This window comes from Macrobrachium nipponense, chromosome 40, assembly GCF_015104395.2.
Source record: "Macrobrachium nipponense isolate FS-2020 chromosome 40, ASM1510439v2, whole genome shotgun sequence".
NCBI lineage: Eukaryota > Metazoa > Arthropoda > Malacostraca > Decapoda > Palaemonidae > Macrobrachium > Macrobrachium nipponense.
In genome coordinates, this window is record NC_061101.1 from 28,798,681 (window position 1) to 28,821,180 (window position 22,500).

Here is a 22,500-nt window from a genome sequence, read left to right on the forward strand (position 1 = left end):
ATAGTCGTACTTTAATTGCTAGTTAATGGTTGAAGCCCTGTGTCGAAAACTTCCATAACCTTAGCAGCTAAGCTCTGTCACCCTCACAGGAAGCTCGTAGCAACAGGTTGAAGAGTATCACAGAAACTGCGCCCATTCATCTCTTTACACGATTTTCCTACCACTTTCTGTTTTCCTTTCCGCCGCCTTCCTAGAAATGAATCATTATACTCTTCCCACGCCTGTCCTCTATTTCTCTTACACTATCAAATTGTCTCCAAAAAACTCACACTTCGTAACACCTGTGCTAATATTCAACCATTTTTTTATTCATTTCCATTCAACATCATTTCTCTTTCCTAAAGGAGAGTTGGCATAATGGCCCTTTCCTTCACATTCAACTTGGTTTTCATTGATATTTCGAGTTCCTTCCAATTTTTTTTATATAATGAAATCATTATCTTTCTTTCTTCTCTTATTCTGTGACTCGATTTTTCCCTCTTCTTCCCTTCATCCGTTATATTTAGTCCCATTTGGTTATACGAATCAAGAGCTTCTACTTATCCACTGAGGTTATCAACATGCATTTCTCTATATTGGTCGCATTTACTCTCAGCCAGTTTCTGCAGTTTCTCCTCTCCCTCACTACTATAAAAACTGAAAACCCCAAACATTTCCCAATGAATTCCCTATTTCTTTTCTTTTTCCACAATCCTGTATCTCCTTTCGGTTTCCTGACCTTTCAAGTCAGCCTTTCTGTAAAGACATTAAACAACCAGGGTTCAATACCACGCCCAAGTCTCAACCAATTTCACTCCAAACCTGTGATCGTTCTTCCTAACATACTTTTATAATCATACGCGTGCAAAGCCCTATGCATTGCATGTGCATAAAATTCACTGTAAGCTAGTATGCCACAAAAATCGCTTTCCATTTATATGCTAAACGTCTGAAGTAACGTTTTCGCAACAGCTACCCTATCAACAGTCTTGTTTTTTTAAGTTAAAATTCTATGTAACACCTACCTTGGTGCACTAAGTTATTTTATTTTTGCCACCTTTTTTACAAAGCATTTAGTATATGTAAATCCTTTGTCACCTAGTATGTATCGCATCCATAACGCATAGGTTCGAATCCTGATCGTAGCACACGCTCTTATGTGTAATTAACTTTGGGTGTAATTTAATCTAATGGTAGAATTAATTGGCTATCGAGAGGTACTTTTGGCTTAATTTTAAAGCTATAAAAATGTTCCGGATTGAATATTGCAATCATATACTATATATATATATATATATATATATATATTATATATATATATATATATATGTGTGTGTGTGTGTGTGTATGTCATCATATATATATATATATATATATATATATATATATATATATATATATATATATATATATCACCTTCCAAGTGAGCGCATCAAACATTCGGATTTTAAATGGGACCAGGTTAAGGCCACTATCCATTAAAAGCCAATATTTTAATTTTTGTCCAGTAGGTAACTCGTAGCAGCTTAAATAATGAGGGTTCTAACTAGGAAGAAAAATACCACAGAGCAACATAAGAAAATTTATCTGTTTCCAGAGGGAATTGATAGAAAAGAGCATTATTGTAAATTAAGATTTTTTAGAATCGGCAGTTACTCCAAGAATTACCATTTAAAAATAAAGAAAAATCATAAGACGTGTTCAAAAAGAATTGCCTTTTTCAAAAATAAAAATAGATATGTTCAATATTTTGTACTTAACAGCCGCCGCACCTTACCTAAAATGTTGAATTGAACAGAAAAAATAAAAGGGAAAATTACTCTTGTCAGTAAATGGATACCGGTTCGTTTAAAAATAAGGTAATGATCTTGCATCTAACACATTTGTTTCACTCGCCCCCAGTCCCTAAAACCGCAAGAGCTACATTCCTACATTCTGTACATTTCTACCATTTTGCACGGTGAGTAAGGGCATTTAGAAAACCAGAATGCAGACAGTTTCTTATTTTGAGACAGACAATGGGATTGGGCTGCTAGCCACAAGCTCTCCCCAAATGTGTTCAAGGGGCTTAAATGCTGATGGTATCTGTCATTTTCTAGTGGCCATTTATCAAGGAGCTGAATACCATCGTCGTTCACTTGCGTAACTCTTACGACCATACAACCAGCAGTATGCGAATATCAAGGTTTTTTTTTTTTAGAGTGAGGTTGAGTTCGTTTTAGTGGTGTTTCCCTTTCCTCCTTTATTCCTTAAGCAACTGGTTTGTGTTCTCAAAGATTTTTGCCTATTGTCAACTTGCGTCTTGAATGTTTCTCTATTTTTTTCTATGTTTAGTGTCTAGATCTTGACATTTAACGCAATCCTCCGAGACGTTATAAAGGGGTCGTGGTCTTGTCTGTTTGCTAAATCATCAGCTGTTAGTTTTCCAGTTGAATATGAGTCTTCATCCATTATTGTTCTGTTACTTGTTTCATAGTGAAAGTTATGTTATTTTAATAGTATTGTTCTGTGAAGGGAATGATTCAATACTAAAAATTCGGATGAATAAAGTAATTACGGCAAAGCACAGAAGCATCTGTATCATTATTATGACTGACCTCATCAGTTCCCTTGAGTACAGTGTACAAACAAGGGTGTAGTTTTGCACTGTAAAAGTTGTTCAGCCGAGTGCGATAACCATGCTTGTCAAGGCTCTCTCTCTCTCTCTCTCTCTCTCTCTCTCTCTCTCTCTCTCTGTTTTGCTGAGTATCTGCATAATCAGAGGGCATAGTCTTTTATGTCTAATAGTATTATTCAGTCCAGCTTCTTTATTATTGACGTTTTCGTATAATGAGATTCTTGTTCTGATTGCGGCTACCTGTTTTATTGTCTTGTTATTCATCGGCCAATGAAAAGACTAATTGCAAAAAGTGAAATATAAATAGTTTCACATCATTTTGACTTATGTTAACATAATGAGACGACCTCAGGCTTTGATTGTGATTTTCAGTGAATTTCTTAATATAACACCTTGATTTAATTTGTTTTAGCAGCCTTATTCACATTTTGGTAACGGGGGGACGAAACAAAGGAAGGTTAAAGGATTTACAGTTTTGACGAACATGGAAATGTATACTATGATGCTTGTGAGGAGCCTTTAGTGTTCACAATGAATATTGTGCGCGCCGCACTTCCTTAGAAGTCACAGGAGTGACAAATCAGGCCTTTGATCTTTCATGCCATTGTTTTATTTCTTTGTGTTGGACTGTGGTGTAGTATTACGTGATCAAAAGTACTCCAGAAAGCTAGGCATATTTTTGTTAACATGTAGGTCTTACACGTGAATGGAAAATCGTGGACAACGTTGCTCAACTGATGGTTCATCCCCTTTAAGTGTGCCCTCAACATCTTTTTCAATGGGCTCCTGTTTCTGCATTCGATATCCGTGAGAGACCCTTTGTTGAAGGACGGACTTTAAAGGATTTAACATCATAATGGATACCGGCCTCTCGTTCTATTTATGATATTGCAGGGGAATATTCTTTGACTCAGTGGTATTGTGCGGTTTGGCAAGGACTGATGGCAGTTATATATATGTGGAACTAATGGATGGATGACAGTGATATTTGGATAGATTAAAAATGTTTACTTATTTTTAACGCAAAAAAATCGACAGGCTTTGTAAAAGTGTATTAAGATTACTTGTTTTTTCACTAGTCGAATATCGTTATTTTAAGTAGGAAAGGACCATGTTTTAACTGATGGTGTTAGGGTCATGTTAATCAATTATAGAGGGATAACGTTAATAGAAGTACTTGTATTTGTATAGTAACGGCGTTCTCTGGAAATGATACGAAACTTTTATTTCCAAGCTGTATATCACGTAGATATATTATATATATATATATATATATATTATATATATATATATATATATATATATATATTTATATATATATATATATAAATATATACACACACATAATGATTACCACAGGAAAAATAGTAGGCGAAACTTTAACCTATAGATAATATATATACATATATATATATATATATATATATATATATATATATATATAGTATATATATATATAGTATATATATGTGTGTGTGCATATATATATATATATATATATTATATATATGTGTGTGTGTGTGTGTGTCTATATATATTATATTATATATATATATATATGTATGTATTATATTATGTACATATGTATGTATAAACAATTTGTCCCATGCCTTTAAGCGCTCATACGTGAGTGTATGATGTTAGAAACAAAACATGAATGGTTTGTAGCTTCCCCACCGTTTCTATATTTCTTTCGGCATTGCAGAAACTAGTCAATAATTTCAGTTCGAAAATAGATTCAATTCTAGATCAACCATTCACTGTGTTTCCTGTTGAGATACCATAATTTCCTCTTGTCACTTAGATACCTCAATTTCCTCCTGACATCTAGATACTTTAATTTCTTCCTGATAACTAACGCTAGTTATCTTCTTGATAACTAACGCTAGATCTTTTAATGTAAACTGAAATTAAAATCCTATCCAGCACCTTTGGAGGGAGTGGTATTCAATTATAGTCTGTAATTCTGCTTCTTGGATCTATTGAAAAGTATTTGCATAATTGTAATTCAGATTGTGAGTGGAAAATGAAATAAATCTGGGATTCCCATACCTTTAGGGAGTGACCTCAACAAATTTTCCCAAGTGATAATCAGTCGATACTCTGTATGATCACCCTCGCTCTGAGGACTAACCTACCAGAGTTGAACAATATGAGAGGCGAAGAAATGCTGTGTAAAACTGAAAAAGAATACTCTGTAACATGACACTACTGCAACGGTCTGGTTAGGAGTGGGAGAAGATCCATTTCGTCGAAGCAGGTACTTGAATGGGAATATGAATATTCAAAAGTAAAGGGGTATTGACTAAAGATTACATTTGAAGGTTATCTAAAGAAGACGGCCCTGGAATATATTTTCTACATTTAGAAGGAATCATCTAATCAGATCTAGGGGGTGACGGTTGATAAATATTTAGATACCGCTGTCTTTTACAACTATAACATGGCATTGACAGGTGTAATGATGAACATATAGCTGTTCCTATACCGTAGCTAAAATTATCTTTAGATTTTGGTGAAATCCATGAATAATGGAGAGCCATAGTTTTGTTTAAAGGGAATTATTCATTTTCATATACGTTAACAATATTCTCTCTCTCTCTCTCTCTCTCTCTCTCTCTCTCTCTCTCTCTCTCATTTGCACTAGATGTACTAACGGGATCCACATGCGTGTGTGCTCGGTGACAGATACGTACATTGTAATAGTTCAGTAACATTGACTATACGTATCTATTTTAGGTAAATCCGTGGTTTAAAGCTAATCAGGGATTTTCAAGCAAATATGAACTTCATTACAGGCCAGACATCCATTATGAAATATCTCGTGACATGTTTTGATTTCACTTTAACATCCTACGCATTCAACGAGTGTTTATTGGACAGTCTGAAAAAAATATCAAATGTACAAGGAAAGTCTATGCTTTTTTGTTTTATATTTTTCAGGTTGTAGATAACTTGAAAAAGGAAAATGGGACGGGATTAGCAATGAAGAAAGTGATAAACAAATTGCCTTTTGAAGGAAAAGAGGTTGTAGAGTAAGGAAAAGGAGGAATAGAAAGTGAAATCTAACACTGGCGAGTAGAGTTTTGTAAAAACATAAATCTTGCAGCCTTTAGATCACATATTATTTTATAAAAAATCACAAAATGTCTTCGCGCGTCTCGGTCGTGAGTGGAAAAAGTTGGAAAAGTGCAGAAGCTTTGTCTCATCTCCTTTAGGTGTGTGCTCAGCAGATTTCCTATCAGACGCGCCTTTTCGTCCAAGAGAGAATCGTTTTTCCTGGAGATTGCCCTTGGTTGAAGGACTGAACGATCAAGATTTGACAGGGCAATGGGCGTTAATTTCCCATTGAATATAATATTCTAAGAGATTATTCTTTGAGGCTATATGGTGTTGCACGATTGGTGTGGAGGAACTTATATATTATATATAAACATCGATTGCTGAAACGCACACTTCGCAAACTTTGGTCTTGTGTTTCTCTTTTTTGGCATGAGATCCCCCTCCGTAAGAAATGTATCTTGCTATCAATCATTTCAGTTTTTTGCCAAGGAAAACCCCACGCCATTATTTTTACGTTCCATAGCCAGTCCTTTTTTTGTGATAACGTTTATAAAGCATATTGTCCCTTTTCTTTTCGGTTACATTTGAAAATTAAGTGAAAAAGGCTGTTAGGAAGGTGTTGTTGGCAAAGGAAATAATCTGATATTTAAAAGCTAATGTGTTTCATGAAATTAAGTAACTGTAATAAAGAAAATCGCATATCATTGGGTTTTGAATATAAATGTAGTTTATCTCTTTCCCAAAGAGTAATGTCTTCGTCTGGAAAAGGGTCACTAATACAAAGTATGCATTTTTAGCAAAGGAGGTCATTACGACTTTTTAGATCGCACTGGAGTATGTGAGTGTGTGCATTGAAGCTTCAGCAATTTATGCAAAGACTTCAGCAAAGGAAGGTACTTTAAACATGAGTCAAATCGAAGAAAAAGAAAAAAAAAATAATGCAAACGGTTGGGACCCTTCCCCTTCATGTTTCGATCCAAGTGACATCCATTTGCTTGGGTGTGAGGTGCCCTTTGTTAGAGGACGGACTTGGCGGGATTTAACACCATAATGGATGAGAGATTCTCATTCTGTGTATAATATTACTGGCGGATGTTGAATTCCACGTAAGGATGTTGCACTGATGGGCAAGGGATGATGGAAACTGCCTAGTCGTGGAAATGACAGATGGGTAACGTCCGTAGTCAAATAAAGGAGAACGGGAGAATTGATTCAGGATTAAATTATCGCGTGAGGACTATTTGGAATGCACTTTTAGTCTTTGTGGAATGAAAAGTCGTTTATGCACCCCCCTTCTCTCTCTCTCTCTCTCTCTCTCTCTCTCTCTCTCTCTCTCTCTCTCTCTCTCTCTCTATGCAATTTCTCTCTCTCTCATCTCTCTCTCTCTCACTATATATATATCATATATATAGAGATATATTAAAATACATATTCATAATATACATATCATATATACATATATATATATATAGATATTATATATAATATATAATAATATATATAATAATATATAGATAATATAATATATATATAAGACAAATGACTTTTTCAAGGAAAGCATTTTCAAGGAAAGCATTTCTACTAAATGTTGATATAAAAAAGGTCCACCTAAACGTTTCATTGTAAGTGATATTCTTCTCGACACACTTTACGTATACTCCTATTCCCCGTCTCTGGATATTGAAAAGATCTTTGATAGTGCGTGCTCTGGAATTTCCGAATGTATTTGTATTCCATAACGTTGGAATATCAGTAAAGAAAAAAACTGAACCTTTTCAGACTAGTGCCATTTTTGTACTTTAAAATTCAAACAGACAAATGCATATACACATACATATTCTGGACTTATTCTTCGTTGCCATACATGTGGAAAATGTTGATCAGAGAAGCTCGTTTCCCGAGTTCCTCATGGAGACGTGTAACTCTCTTCTCTTCTCAGTCACTTGCAATAGGATTCTCTCTTCCCACAATGAATTAGTGTCGAATTGCGTAGGACTTCATACGCAGAATTGGTGGGAGTCCATTACATTAATGGTTGACTTAATAGTTTGAAATAGAATTTTTTTGAGTAGTGTGGAGTGAATGTAATTTCCTTTTAATGTTACCAAGCGGGCAGGACGAACAAAGTATGTTCGCTGGCTATCGATTCTTTTTAGCAACCTTTTTCTTTTATCTATAAACCATTGTCAGTTAGAAATTCTAAATGAATAATCGAGATTAGCTGATGATAATGATTTTTCCAATAAAACTCCTTTTGGGAGGTTACAGTTCACAGTGTGCTTTCATGGCACACTGTAGGTAGTGCCAATGGTTTTTTTTCAGATTCCCAGGTGCCTCAGCAGCATTGCTTTATGCCTGTTATTTTTCGTCTGCTTCCTTCAGGCTCGTTCTGTTGAGCTGTCTAACTTTTTTCATGTTACCATGCTCCAATTTTCACCTCTTCATCTACTCATAAGCTTAATCCCCAATCGGGATAGCTCTTATTTCTACTACATAATACAGCTCAATCTTTTTCGGGATCGCCACTCCAATTTTTTGTCCTGTCAGTTAGAATAAATCCTTCGACGATTCCTGAGAATGAGAATCTAAAATTAGACTTCATTGCCATAAACTATGATCTATGATCTATATATATATATATGTATATATATTATATATATAATATATATATATATATATATATATATATATATATATATATATATATATATATATATAAAACCAGGGAGTAAGGGCGAACTCAGCGCACATCACATTTACATCCATATCAAGGGCAGGAATTCAGAAGCAGATATGACAGTATCCATTTATTCCAAGCTTTCATGATTCATAATCACATCATCAGGTATATCTACAACAACTAAATACAACACATTAATGTAAAATTAAGAGGGCTATATACAAGACTTTAATTTAAAAAGCGGGCGAAGGAAACTGATAAAAACAATAAAAATATAAAATTGTTAAGAACAAACAACACATGCAAACAAAGACGCACTTGGAAACAAAATAGTAAAAACCAGACAACATACTTAATTAAATACAGACACACTAAAAAAACAAAAAAAACACTGGAGGTTAATCTACCATTACAGAGGATAAGGACGCACTAAGAATAAAAAAAAAAAAATTCCAAGAGAGGTATTAAGTTAAGGCAAATACAAGGGAACAGCGGTTGTGTGACAGTTTAGAGAAGGAACTCGTTGTTTAATATTTAAGGTTTCAAGAATAAGCAGTTCTTGTGGGTTGTTTGTATAACCAATGATCTTAATATCTTCATAGCTGATTTCCGTTTTGCATTTAATGGTATGTTCTCAACAATTTTATATTTTTACTCTGTTTTTATCAGTTAACTTCCTCCGCATTTTAAATTAAAGTCTTGTATATAGCACTTTTAATTTTATAATAATGTGTTGTATTTTGTTATTGTAGATATACCTGATGATGTGATTATGAATCATGAAAGCTTGGAATAAATGGATACTGTGTCATCTGCTTCTGAATTCCTGCCCTTGATCTGGATGTAAATATATAGTAAGATACTAAAGTAATATATTATACATAATATGTATAGCAAACCTAATAAGCTGTATAACACTTCTGTTGTTGTTAGAGTATTTACATTAAGTTTGTCATTAATACGATCGGTTTGCGGTTTTTTTTTTCATCCATCTTAATCCTGTTTCTGAGCCTTTCTCACGAGCGTTGCTATAATTCGAAGTGACGGAACCTTCTCACAAATTCGGTCATTTACGTCTGCACAGACTGATGAAATCAGCGGACACTATGGAATTCTGCCATGGAACCCTCTTATGACAATGCATTCTGTTCCTTTTCTTTTTATTCGTCGTTGTTGTACATGTCATGTAATTTTTCAGGACAGCGAATCTCGTGTGGGTTGACAGTAATTGTTGATAGAAACGTTTAATCTCTTGGGAACGGTTCATTTTTATCCAACCCCCTCCTGGTTTTTTCATGAAACCCTATTTTTTTCTTCCTCTCTTTGTATATTTCCGTGTACGCTGTCCCCTCGTTTTCCCCACGGAGTTTATAGCCGAGCTTTATATTTCTGTTCTTTGTTGTTTTGCAAGTTTAGATTCTCTCTTTTATGTATAGGAACCCCCAGCACAGAAAAATGTATGGGTCAACGTATGTATAAATTTAGACGTGACCCCGAAAGGGAGAAGATAAAGTCGAGTAACTTCAGACCCTCTGATCTGGTTTTGCAGGTCATAGTGCAAGAACGTTTTATATATTTGGATTTTTCGGAGATACAGTGTGACACTTATCCCACAATTTTTTAGTGATTAATTTGAAGTTGATGATCTAATATATGACGCAATACGTTCTGTGCGAACATGGTTGCGCCTCGAACTCTTAGGTTTTCTTTATTTATAGAGTTCCTTATTTATTTTGTAATATGTGCTCATATTTCTCTATTTTCCAATTTACTTTTAGGGCCACTTATCATCAGTCAATAATTTTTTTTTTTCTTATATGATACCGTTCGTGTACTTCGCTCACAAACTGTGTATGAGTGACGTTGCTCAGATTTATTAAAATTTTTATACACTAACTAATTTGCGCCCACTGCGAACCTACCGTTCCACCGAATTTTCGTCGATGTTTTTTTTTTCTCTAAAGTTTCCTTGACTCGATTTACGTGAACTTTGATATTCTATTCTGACTCTCAAGTTTTTATCCATAACTTCTTACTTCGATTATAGACTATTATTTTTCATATTTTCATCTATTTATGTGCGTAAGTGTTGTTTTACTTACTTCATTATGAGATATAGTCATTTTGTTCCAGCGAACAATTTTTTTCTTTTTATTCGGCTGTACTGTTCTTAAAGTTCTGTGATTGAGGGTGCTACAATTACGTCTGTCCAGTACCGCATTACCTTATTTTCACCCATCTCGTCCAACGACGCATTTTGTGTTTGTAACCTGATGGCAGTAAAACCATCTTTTACCTCCAAGCCAGGAAGACAAATCTTGTCCTAAAAATGGCACTAGGACTCGACGCACTTGACGCCATGAAGACTGAGGGACGCTCAAGGAAGACGAGGACTTGTCCTGCCATCGAAATTCAGACCAGGCCCACCACGAACCAACTTTGGTGGGATTCATGTTGCTAAGGGACCAACGTTGTAAAAAACCCGTTTGCGTCTAAGAGCAAAATCCCTCTGTAAATCTCCAGTATGAAGAATTATTTATCTTTCCTACCTAACAACATCAAGGATCCGCGTAGCAAACCATGTTACTTGGCAAATGAATGGCTTCGTTTCTGCCTGACTTTGATACAAACGGTTTTGGTCTCTACTCCGAGTTAATCCCCAAGTCTGAATTTTGATTGTCAACACTTTTCCTTCTAGCTCTCTGATTTGTATAAGTATGACCTTTCCATTTAATTCTGCTCATTCATCCTCGCATAAGGAAACTGTACGGATTGAAACTTGTTGGCTAGGGAAACATGAAGAAACCAGCACGAGAATAATTTGCTGTCATTATTACAATGTGTATATATATATATATGTATATAATATATATATATATATATATATATATATATATATATATTTTAGATATTATATTTTATATAATTACCATTGTATGTATGTATCGTAATGTATGGATGTGGTGGTGTGCGTGCGTGCGTGTGCGTGTGGGTGTGCTTGTGTATAAAATTAGATGTCTGTGATATTTTAATTCTGCTTGTCACCCACTTCACAAGTCACAGAAACCTAACCGTAGTATTTACGTCCATTTTTATGAACTGTATTACATAGTTAGACCAATTTGAATCATATACTCGTTGGAAAGTGTAGTTACTTAGGTAAATAATACATGGTTTACTGGTTTTATTATGCGGTGACTATTAAAGCATTTCCTAATTTGTGACGATCTTGCCCTATCCATTTAAAAAAAATTTAAGTGACACTCAGCTAGACCCCAAAAACTCTCTTTACTCATTAAAAGAAAATCTGTACACATAGCTTTTAATCTATATGCAAATGGAGTTGGCCCGTCAAGAAATCAACCGAGTCTTCTTTAGAAATCCCCAATTACTGGTGCTGTCCAGTAAATCTATGGTATTTTTTCATGGAAAACATTGTTACTTACGGTATTTATTAGTGTCTGGCAAATTGTTCTGCTAATTATCCTAGGACGGCAGATAATGAGATTAAAGCATATTACGTCTGGGTTCACTGATAAACGCAAAGCCTTCTTGAGTCCGAATGTTCCTGAATAAGACCATTAAATCACCGTAGGAAAATTTTATTTTGTTAAAATTAACTATCGGTCTCTTCATTATCTTAAGATTTTTTAGTCTCACATGTCTTCGCATGGATTTGTTATTTATTACTAAAATCATTCAAGTGTCCATATTTTTATGTACTTTTTTCTATCTTGATATAAATGCTGCTATGATTAATCTGTTGAGAATATAAATATGTTCTCAGGTTAATTTCGTTAATTTTAGAAACCCAAATGCACTTGTTCAGCCTTGTACTAAAATAGATAATTTATACAGTTGATTTTTCTTATACTTATCACACAATCAAAGTTCTTTTATCCCAAATTTTATATACAACTTCGAGACTCGTCAATAGAAAAAACTCCTTCACTTGAAAGTAACGTGTATATACGATATGACGTAAGAGTTGTCTTCCATGAGAAATAGGCCAAAGAGGCGCGAAGTAGTCAGAATAAAATACCACAATTAATCTATAAAAATATGCAAATGAAGCAGCATTTTACCTATTTATAAAAGCCTGAATAATGAAAATGGCTGCAGATGCTTTTTTTTGAGCAGTTTGACATGAATTTAATTTCACATTATAATTGTTTTAGCTTAATTGTTTTCCCTCCTTCCGGTACTTAGCTTATTCTTGACTTCTGTAGTGCATTTTCCTGTAGTGAGCCAATTTACCATTTAGAGCCTAAGTCTTATTGCCTTTGTTTTTACAGCTGTTGTTTTTTCATTGGCTTGTTATAGTGATTATAAAAAAAGGACATTTGTTTAGTTCATGCATATAGCATGAAATTGTATTGATGCTGTACACTAATCTCACTATGCCTTCACGTGAGGGCATGCAAACAGTATTATTGTGGTTCATGCTCAGTGCAATTCACAAAAAGTGACTTGAGAAAAATGTATCATCTTACGCAATTGAACTGATATCAGGATGGATTTGCATGACTGAGGAAATACTGTTCACGTCTAATAAGAATGTAGAGGACATCAAATCACGGGTGTCAGCAATCTTCGATAACATCCTGGCTAATTACCCTGTTGGTATCCCCCCACGCATCAAGATAAAAAAAATTGATCGAAGTTGAAAGGTCTTTCAGCTTTTATTAATTATCGTGTGATCAGGTTTACCTTGCTTCTGTGAGGCTTCCTTCCTACGTTCTTAAATGACGACAGGAAAACTTCCAACCCCCGAGGCAAATTATTGTGTTAATAGATTGATATGGCCTCCTGCCAGCACGAGCTCTTTCTCTTGGAGTGGCGTGGAGGGACGGAATTTAAGAAATAGAAAATTATTTTATCACAATGTTCCAGTGAAGAAAGTCTGTCTCGGGTTAGCTGATGGACATAATCAGAGTTCCTGTAGACTTGTTATACTCTCTTCTCTCTCTCTCTCTCTCTCTCTCTCTCCTCCCTTATGAAGTTTTTTTATTCTATGGATCAAATGTTGGTAGTAGTAATATTCTTTCCTAATCACTACCCTTTTCATACCGATTGGCACCGCCTGCCCCTCCTCCCCCTCCTCTCTGTCTCTTTGTCAGATCTGTTGTTTGTTGTACAATTTACATTTCTCGTTGTCAAAGGTCTTTTAATTGGACTGTATTTGCATATTAATATGTGGCCCTTGTATGTTAATTGAAACTACCTCTGGTATAAGGAATCATTTAAGCCGTGCCTCGATGTGGAAGATTTCAGTCCCTCCTATTGGGAGTGGAACGTAAGGCCATTGATCGTGAGGCTGAATAAGGTATTGAATCTGGAATCATCTAGATTCCTTTGATACTGTATAAAACATCTCGGGAGAACTGTGGCACTGTGGTCGATGTAATTGTTTTGAGGGCCTCACAATTACTTTCTAAACATGTAAGCGGTTATACTAAATGTCCTTCACCTCAGTGACGAGTAGTACTGTTTTTCATAATTGATGATAGTATCTAATTCTAGTATCAGGTGCTGTCCTTATCATATGTAAAGCAAATATTAAACTTCGGGAACAGTCCTAAATGATTTGCCTTAGTATAGAAAGAATCAGGAAGAGCCCGAGGCAGCGCGGACTGGCCCATTCCAAAGTGACAAGAAACTCTTGCCGTTTGTGGGCGGCCATTTGTGGGCGTTCTCGACGTAATACATGTGGTGGCAAGAGGGCGGCATTACCTGATAACGAAAGGCTTCTGCCACAATACTCATTAAGGAACGCTATCAAATGGAATCGGGTAGTTGAACTGACGGAGTACCCTACTATTCACCTGAGCCCTTCAAGGTGGATAGTAAGATTTCCCCGTCGTAATTAAAAAGGCGATGGAAGAAAATCCCATACATTAAAGTTGAATCAGTTTTAATCTATAACGAAGATGTGCTGTCAAGAAAACAATTTGCATATTGTTTTATCAAGTTCCTGAGCCTCCCTTTGAGGACGCGGGATTGGTTAGGATAGATTATATTTTTGACTGTCGGGGAAAATGGCGAGTTTTCATGTTCCTATTGACGTTTTTGAAGCATTAATTTGAAAAACGTTAAGTGAGTAATTTGACATTTAAATAAAATTTGTTGTGGTTATTAAACAAACACACACATATATGTATGTGTATATGTGTATATGTATATATATATATATATATATATATATATATATATATATATATATATATAATATATATATATATATAATATATATATATATATATATATATATATATATATATATATATATATATATATATATATGTACATATAATGTTTTATTAAAATTAACACAGAAGGTTTTGCTTTCTATATTAAATTTACACGCGAATAATAAATCAACCCTTTTCAAAGATACGAACTTGATGTTTCGTCATAATTATGTATTGTTCATGTTTATACCCTGTATTTGGTTGCATTCTATCAGTTATTCTTACTTGATATTTTTCTCCTGCGCAGGTGCGCCGACAGCAGCGTGGCTCGGAACAAGCGCCGATCGAGCATTGTGGTCATACCGCCAATGCAAATCTGTCCTGGCGACCTCCTCGTCTATTCTAAGGTGCTCACTCAGCGGACCAACCTCTTAGGTAAGCTGCCTGACATTGAAAACGTTTTGTAATCAACCCGTATGTGTCTTTTGATTTAGGTGTAAAGATTATAAAAAATACAGAAAGTGTCTGGATGTGGTGAATTTGTTTATTCTCTCTCTCTCTCTCTCTCTCTCTCTCTCTCTCTCTCTCTCTCTCTCTCTCTCTCTCTAACCCATAACCTATGGACCATAATATTTATTTTTCTCTTTATATTTCTCGTTTTTACACGATGTTAAAACTGTATAATTCTTATGGTTTCTATCATTTGTCAAAAGGTAACAAACTCCTAGAGGTTGCATTGGATAACTTATCCAGACTTTGACTTTTTGAGGGAAATCAATTAATGCATTGGAATATCCGCTAAGTGGCTTCGTTATGGCTTTATCTTTGCTATTTCACGTTGACAATCCTGAAAACGCATGCTGTGCTTTTTTAAATTTACAATTGTAATATTTTTATTTCAAGAGTGTTTTTGAACTTGATTCACCAATACGAAATGTGAAGACTTTAAAATTTTCTGCCCAAGGTTTTCATCTATGATTTACAAATTAAAGTATGTCTGTAAATGCCACATGAGATGTCGTATGTTTAATTAAATAAATGAATATGTATAGTAAAAACCTTCGTATTACGAGGAAAATTTTCATTGTTATTCGCTTTTCTGAAGTAATGAGTTTAATTTGGAAAACCACGTCTGTTTCGGTTTCATAATTACGAGCAGATTTTAGTTCATGACTGATATTTTTCATATTATTAAGGTGTTTCCACTACATTGGACTCCATATGTAGAGAAGTCATGACAGTTATCACTGCAATATACACACTTTAACTTATAAATTGTAGATGAAACCTTGTGCAGGAAATTGGACAACTACGCTGAAGTCTCTTTATAGGCACGAGATCCACCCTAAACACACTTCTGTCGTAAACATATTCTCTCTTTCCTAAATTTTGTGGCGATTGCTTGTCAATACTTTTTTCAAACTACACATCCAGCATATTCTGGCTCTTCCCTTCTTCCTTCCTCCCAATACTCCCGAGCTGCTCTCGCTTTTTACCGCGTTTCATTCTCCAAACTGTCTCCATGACCGAACCATCTTCAACATTCTTCAACAAACATTAACCTACACTAACCTTTCTGCCCCCATAGTGGGAGTAGTACCGTCAGTGCACCTCATGCAGTGCACTGTGCGCATTGCGTAAGATTCTTTGCAGCGTCCCTTCGGCTCATAGCTGCAGCCCCTGTCATTCCTTTTACTCTGCCCCCGTTCATATTCGCTTTCTAACGTCTTTCCACCCTCTCCAAACAGGTGTTTTATATTGTAACCGAGAGGTTTTCCTCCTTTTAAACATTTAAAACCTTTGTACTCTGAATTTTCCCCTCAGCGCTGAATGACCTCATAGGTCCCAGCGCTTGCCCTTTGGCCAAAATTTTATATTCTACTCCATTCCTAACCTGTCTGCTACTTCATTTACACTATAGTTTCACATGTTTATTTTTCTTTTTCATCCAGCATGTAAACTCTATTTCTGTAAATGAGGAGTGTCTCAAAAATCTCTTCATACATTGCAACCTTGCTTTCTATAGGCCCCAGTTTCCTTACAATCTTTTGCATAAATGTTGCCACCTTCCCTTTTTCACCTTTTCTTTGACTCGCTTCTTTTTTCTATTTAACGTCATCTATATATTTATTTCCTAATTTCCATGCCGGTCAGTTGTATCCATTCATTTGATTTCTATTCAGACATTCAGTGTTTCATCTTCTTGACTTTTAAGTTGCCATCATAACGCTTTCACTACTATTTGAAATCTGTCATCACAATCCCTAATTCGAACTTTATAGTGTGCAGACTTCAGTCATTCTACAGTGCAGTATCACCAATTTTCTTATCGTACAGCTATGCAGTTACATCTATTGTTATTTATCTGAGATAAAACGCATCTCTTAATCGCATCTAGTCTGTGTGTGTGTGTGTGTGTGTGTGTGTTTGTGTATGTATGCGTATGCTTTAGTCTTTGCAACACTACTACGATATAGCTTTGTTCATCTGACTATGAATATTCACTAAACTCTCGAAGACTTTGATTTCGTTATTCCAAGCTAGCTGTCGATGTATTATGGAAGTTTCTTATAAATCTCGTATGAAAATAACAACTTTCTTATTGCCATGTAAGCAGAAATAGTTGCACATTTTTCATATTCAATGTTTTTACTACTGTAACATAAACAACAATTATTAATAGCCTGATATATAAGAGCACTTCCATTTATCATGAGTTGGGTAAAAACGTGGATGACCTTGAAACGCAATCTGTATTTTGGATTTTTTTCTTTTTCTTTAATCCCCTCCAAAACCCATTTGGGATAATTCACAAAGAAGACGCGTGACTTGTTAAGTCTTGGTATCTTGGTTAAAGAGTGTTTGTTTAAAATAAGAATTAGGAAGAGACTGTGAGATGCTGTAAATTTGTTTATGGTTCAATCATGGAGCATACAAAGTAAAGAAAAAAAAAAGAATTTGGAAAGTTTTAATGACTTCTTGGTAAGTTTTGAAAACTCTTACGAAGGGGATTCAAAATTATATTCGCTCATAACAATGTAGGGGAAGAACATGGGATAGGGTACAATAGAAACTGCTACGTGATATTACTGGATGGGAAATAAAAGGGAAAAATAAGATCTTGCCTTCCTTTCCTTTTGTAAAATAGCAAGATTAGTTAAAAGTTTGATATTGCAATTTATAAAAGAATGAACAAGTAAAATGAAATGGTAAAAACAGAAGAATGAATGCGGATAAACTAAATGTAGAGAGAAAGATGGCTAACATGATAGAGTAAAAAAAAAAATTCTACTCTTTGACGATAATATAGTAATCGGCTACTAATGTTAGAATCGAGGAATCTGGCATTGATAGGGTAAAGAGCACAATTGGTGTTCAAGACCTAAGAGTTGGAACTACATTAGTTTTTTATATAAAAGTTCCATGAACATGTTTTTTGTGCCAATAATATTGCAAAATGAAAGATCAAATCACGGTTTGCTTGTCCGAAGAAACTGGACCAGACATTTTACCGTCATACCCCGGAGAAAGAGGCAATGTAAGAGAATTGTCAGTTCCGAGTGGATTTCGCGCTCGGCTACCAATCCGGTGGTCCGAAGTTTGATTCTCGGTTCGGCCAACGCGGAACCAAAGGAATTTATTTCTGGGGATTGAAATTTATTTCTCGATATAATGTGGTTCGGATCCCACAATAGGCTGTAGGTCCCGTTGCTAGGTAACCAATTGGTTCCTAGCAATGTAAAAATATCTAATCCTTCGGGGCAGCCCTAGGAGAGCTGTTAATCAGTTCAGTGGTCTGGTAAAACTAAGATATGCTTAAGAGAATTGCCACTCCTAAAAGGTCACTTCTACCTTTTGTTGTGTTGGTACAGAGCGAAGGTTGGCATTTTTCATAGTGATACATTTTCATCAAGTACGTTAGATAGTAGTACATGTACATGGGATCTTTTACTACCACAGAGCAAATAAATGATAATACTCAGTTGAAGGACATTCCATATAACTGGATATTGTCGTATCTTGTGTTAAACTTTAAAGTTTTTTTTTTAGTGATCGTGCTGGTCGATGTTGATAAATATTGACAGTGGTCAGGTGTTAGCTGATATTGTGGTCGGTTGCAAATTTGTAAACACCTATTTTAATAGTTTCAAGCACATATCAAAAATGTTTAGTGAAAGTTAGTGGCAGGTAGTGTTATTTAGATTTCTTCAATCAACTAAATATCAGTCAGATGATCTGTTCTGAACTTGATGTTTCCTTTGTTTTGAGTTATGATGATTCTGTTATCAGATGCAACTTTAACCATGAATGCTGCTGCAGTAGAATATCAAATGGTGGACAGTGCGCGCAAGATTTTCAGTGATAATTTCGAGCACTTGGGGAACGTAGAGCCCAATTATTTTACACTGATCCTGAACATTTTTTCCATTATTAAACGGAATTAAGGTAAATGCATGTTGGATATATTCATAACCAGCAGTAAAGTACATGGAAGTAGTACCAGTAACCCTAAAACTAAAAATGAAAGAGCTAAAAACATTGTGTGGTAGTTTAGAATTTGCCTGTGGATTGAGGGCATTTGTATAGTTTTGTCGCGTTGGAAGTCGATTATGCGCTGAAGGTACAGTAGTAGGCAAAGGAATGGAGAATTGATGTAGGGGTTAGATTATATTAATTAATTAATAAACTTTGCCAGGAAGATGCATTTTTGATCATGTTTATTTGAATAACTTTCTGTTCGTGTGGTAGAGATTTGTTTATAAATGAGAGGTACAGGAATATGCTGGGGGAAGGAGGGAGGGGGAGTTAATTTTTGAAAACTTGTGGAAATCTGAGTTAAGTATTGAGGGAGAAAAACTGAAAGTTCTGCACATAGAACGAGAATCCGCGTGAAGAAAACTTAAGATATTTTTAGTAAGTTGGCTTTACGTACGCGTGTAAGTGCAAAAGGATTTTTTTTCTGTTTGGTAAGTTCCTTCAATTTCAATTTGCCTAATGATATTTGTTTAATGTTGTAGTACTAGATAGGGCACAAGAAAGAGGAAAATTATTTTGAATATATTATTTGCACTGAATTTACCTTTCTATATCTCTTCAAGATGAATAAAACTTTGTATAATATATAAAGCAATACACATTAATCTTTCAGGTTGCATAACCAAACATACAGTGCGTTGTTTTCATCACTTTTCATCAGTATGATTGAGCAAAGGCTATTAAATCATGACCGTTGCAAAATTAATGAATGGTATTTCATCTTCTCTCGGTTTTTATCTTGGAATAACCTACTTTGTTTAAATTTCATTGGTAGAATGCTAGTCAAACTGAGGAAATTAATTGAGCTTGGTTGAATGTGTTGGCGAAGACGAAGAGTCTTTGAAATTCTCTTAAATTAAAAGCAACAGAATATTCGTGATGAGGTGTTTTTAAGGCAGCCGATAATTTACCTTAAATGAGAACTGCAGACTTTCAAAAATAATTTTTTTTTTTTTCGTTTCGTTTACGTATGTTTCCGTCTCTCTTCTCGAAATCGAGTGACTTCGGCCAAGAGCTCTCTTACCGACTCGATGAATGTCTCATATAATGAGAACTGATGTCGAAATTCGGAATTTCGTCGCTGTCTTAGTCAATTCGTGCTTCCTTCTCACGCTCCGCGAATACGATTCGCTTCTGCCACGCGAAAGGGGAAATTAATTTTCCTTCACATTACCTTCTCTAAATACCATGGCGGGTATTTGAAGTAAAGATGACTCTCTCTCTCTCTCTCTCTCTCTCTCTCTCTCTCTCTCTCTCTCTCTCCTGCATTGGAGAAAGTGAACTGTTGTCACCATGGCAACGCATCGTGTAGTCTCTGTTAAGGTGGGCTCAGGCGGCTAGATGGATTTAAGAGGGTCTGTTAATTTACGTTTTTTGGTGGTGTGTGCGTAAGGGGGGAGGAGGAAGGGGTATTATTGTTTGGCGTCTGTGAGCGATGTTGTTTTCTTATACACCTGGTTATCAATGGAATGGATTCATTTGTGATACAATTTAGCTTTTAGGCATCTATTTTGGGTCGCATCTCTCTCTCTCTCTCTCTCTCTCTCTCTCTCTACTCTCTCTCTCTCTTCCCACACGCAAAATGAAAAGCGAAAGGAACACTGGCAAAACTGAATATATGAGGTTATTAATAGAATGCATTTCCCCAGTATTTTGATGATGGTTGGGGTAGTTTTATCGAATAAAAGGAACAGAAACTACATTTCGATTTGTACTGCAGGAGCCTAAGTGTCAAGCAAGGTAGGAAGTCATTAAAAAGAACACTTCTTCAATTTTGCCAGAGTTCTTTTCAGTTTTCCTTTTATTTGTTATTACTTTATTGCATCTTTCGTATGATCATTAGTATCTACTGGCAATGATTAATGATGGAGGAAGTCACATCCAATTAGGAACGGGGAAAGCTCCTTATGAAATGCAAGCAGTTACAGTGAGCAGAACAAATCTTGCAAACTATCGTAATTGGCACATGGAATATTAGTGTAAGTGCATATAGGCAGCAAATTGATATATGCGTGTGTTTATATGTATGTGTGTGTATGTTATAATATATATATATATATATATATATATATATATATATATATATATATATATATTAACTGTGAGCAGAACAAATCTTGCAAACTATTCGTAATTGTCAAATGAAATATTAGTGTAAGTGCATATAGGGAGCAAAAGTGATATATGCGTGTGTTCATATGTATGTGTGTATGGTATTATAATATATATATATATATATATATATATATATATATATATATATATATATATATATATATATATATATATTATATACATGCTTAAAAAAAATCACTGTAGATGCACGTGACTTCATAAATAAGCGAATACCACAGGAAAATAATAGTCAGAAATCCTTAATTCCACGGTAGAAAGGTAAGTGAAACACACTGAATATAAAAGAAGTTGACCGACCTTAATATGCAAAAACAGAAAGAGGGGGCGGGGTTACAGTTTATTAATCTGGATGGCGTGTTCTTTAAGCAAAAGAGATAAGGAAAGAGGATCTAGGTATAATCCCGGGTGGAATTTTAAATTCCTTTTTGACGTTGCTTCGATGAAGATGAACTCCAACAGATTCCTTTTTCGGTGATCTTAGACCCTGCAGATTATCGAGGAATTACCCCAGTTAATAGCATGGCCTGTCTTAAGCCAATGATACCCAATGCCATTATTTGTTAATCCTCTTGAAATGGCATATTTGTGCTGAGAGCATCTTACTTTAGTTCCTTAGAGGTTTCACCAATATAAATCTTATTACGTTTCTACCAGGAATACTGTGTGCAATATTTTTTGAATTTGGAGGGCTATTCTTAAATAGTTTATTTCTCAAAATATTATTATATTTATATACTAAGTTACTATCAATTGTTTTGAAAATGGGTACAGCAGGAATGAAATTAGGATTTCATCCCAATTTCATTCCTGATATTAACTTAGTGATTAAATAATACAGTGGAAACCAAAAATTAACATAATTCAAAAGACTTGACATTTACCTTAACATCCCCCCCCCAAAATTGAATTACGTTAATATAAGAAAAGCGAAACTGAACAGGGCCCTTAACATGACCACTGTATATGTGTGTGTATATATATATATATATATATATATATATATATATATATATATATATGTATATATATATATATATATATATATATATATATATATATATATATATATATATATATATATATATATATATACACACACACACAGTAGATATAAGATGACAAAAGGCAGCGTTGCACTGTACATTTATTGACCAAATTTCGATAAAGGTATAAGTTACGCTGGCTTTTTTCCGTCTTATTTATACAGAACCTCTGGCTTTCCAGATGCCCTAACTTATCTATATATATATATATATATATATATATATATATTGATATATATATATAGATATATATAG

At 34.8% G+C, this 22,500-nt stretch overlaps 1 protein-coding gene across 1 annotated transcript in view; it reads left to right on the forward strand.

The window, feature by feature from the left end:
* LOC135212045 (rho guanine nucleotide exchange factor 11-like) overlaps window positions 1-22,500 on the forward strand; it is a 792,100-nt gene that overhangs the window by 556,382 nt on the left and 213,218 nt on the right. The window contains exon 5 of the mRNA XM_064245362.1: window positions 14,838-14,965. Coding sequence (XP_064101432.1) covers window positions 14,838-14,965 — 128 coding nt within the window. The remainder of the gene's footprint in view (window positions 1-14,837; window positions 14,966-22,500) is intronic.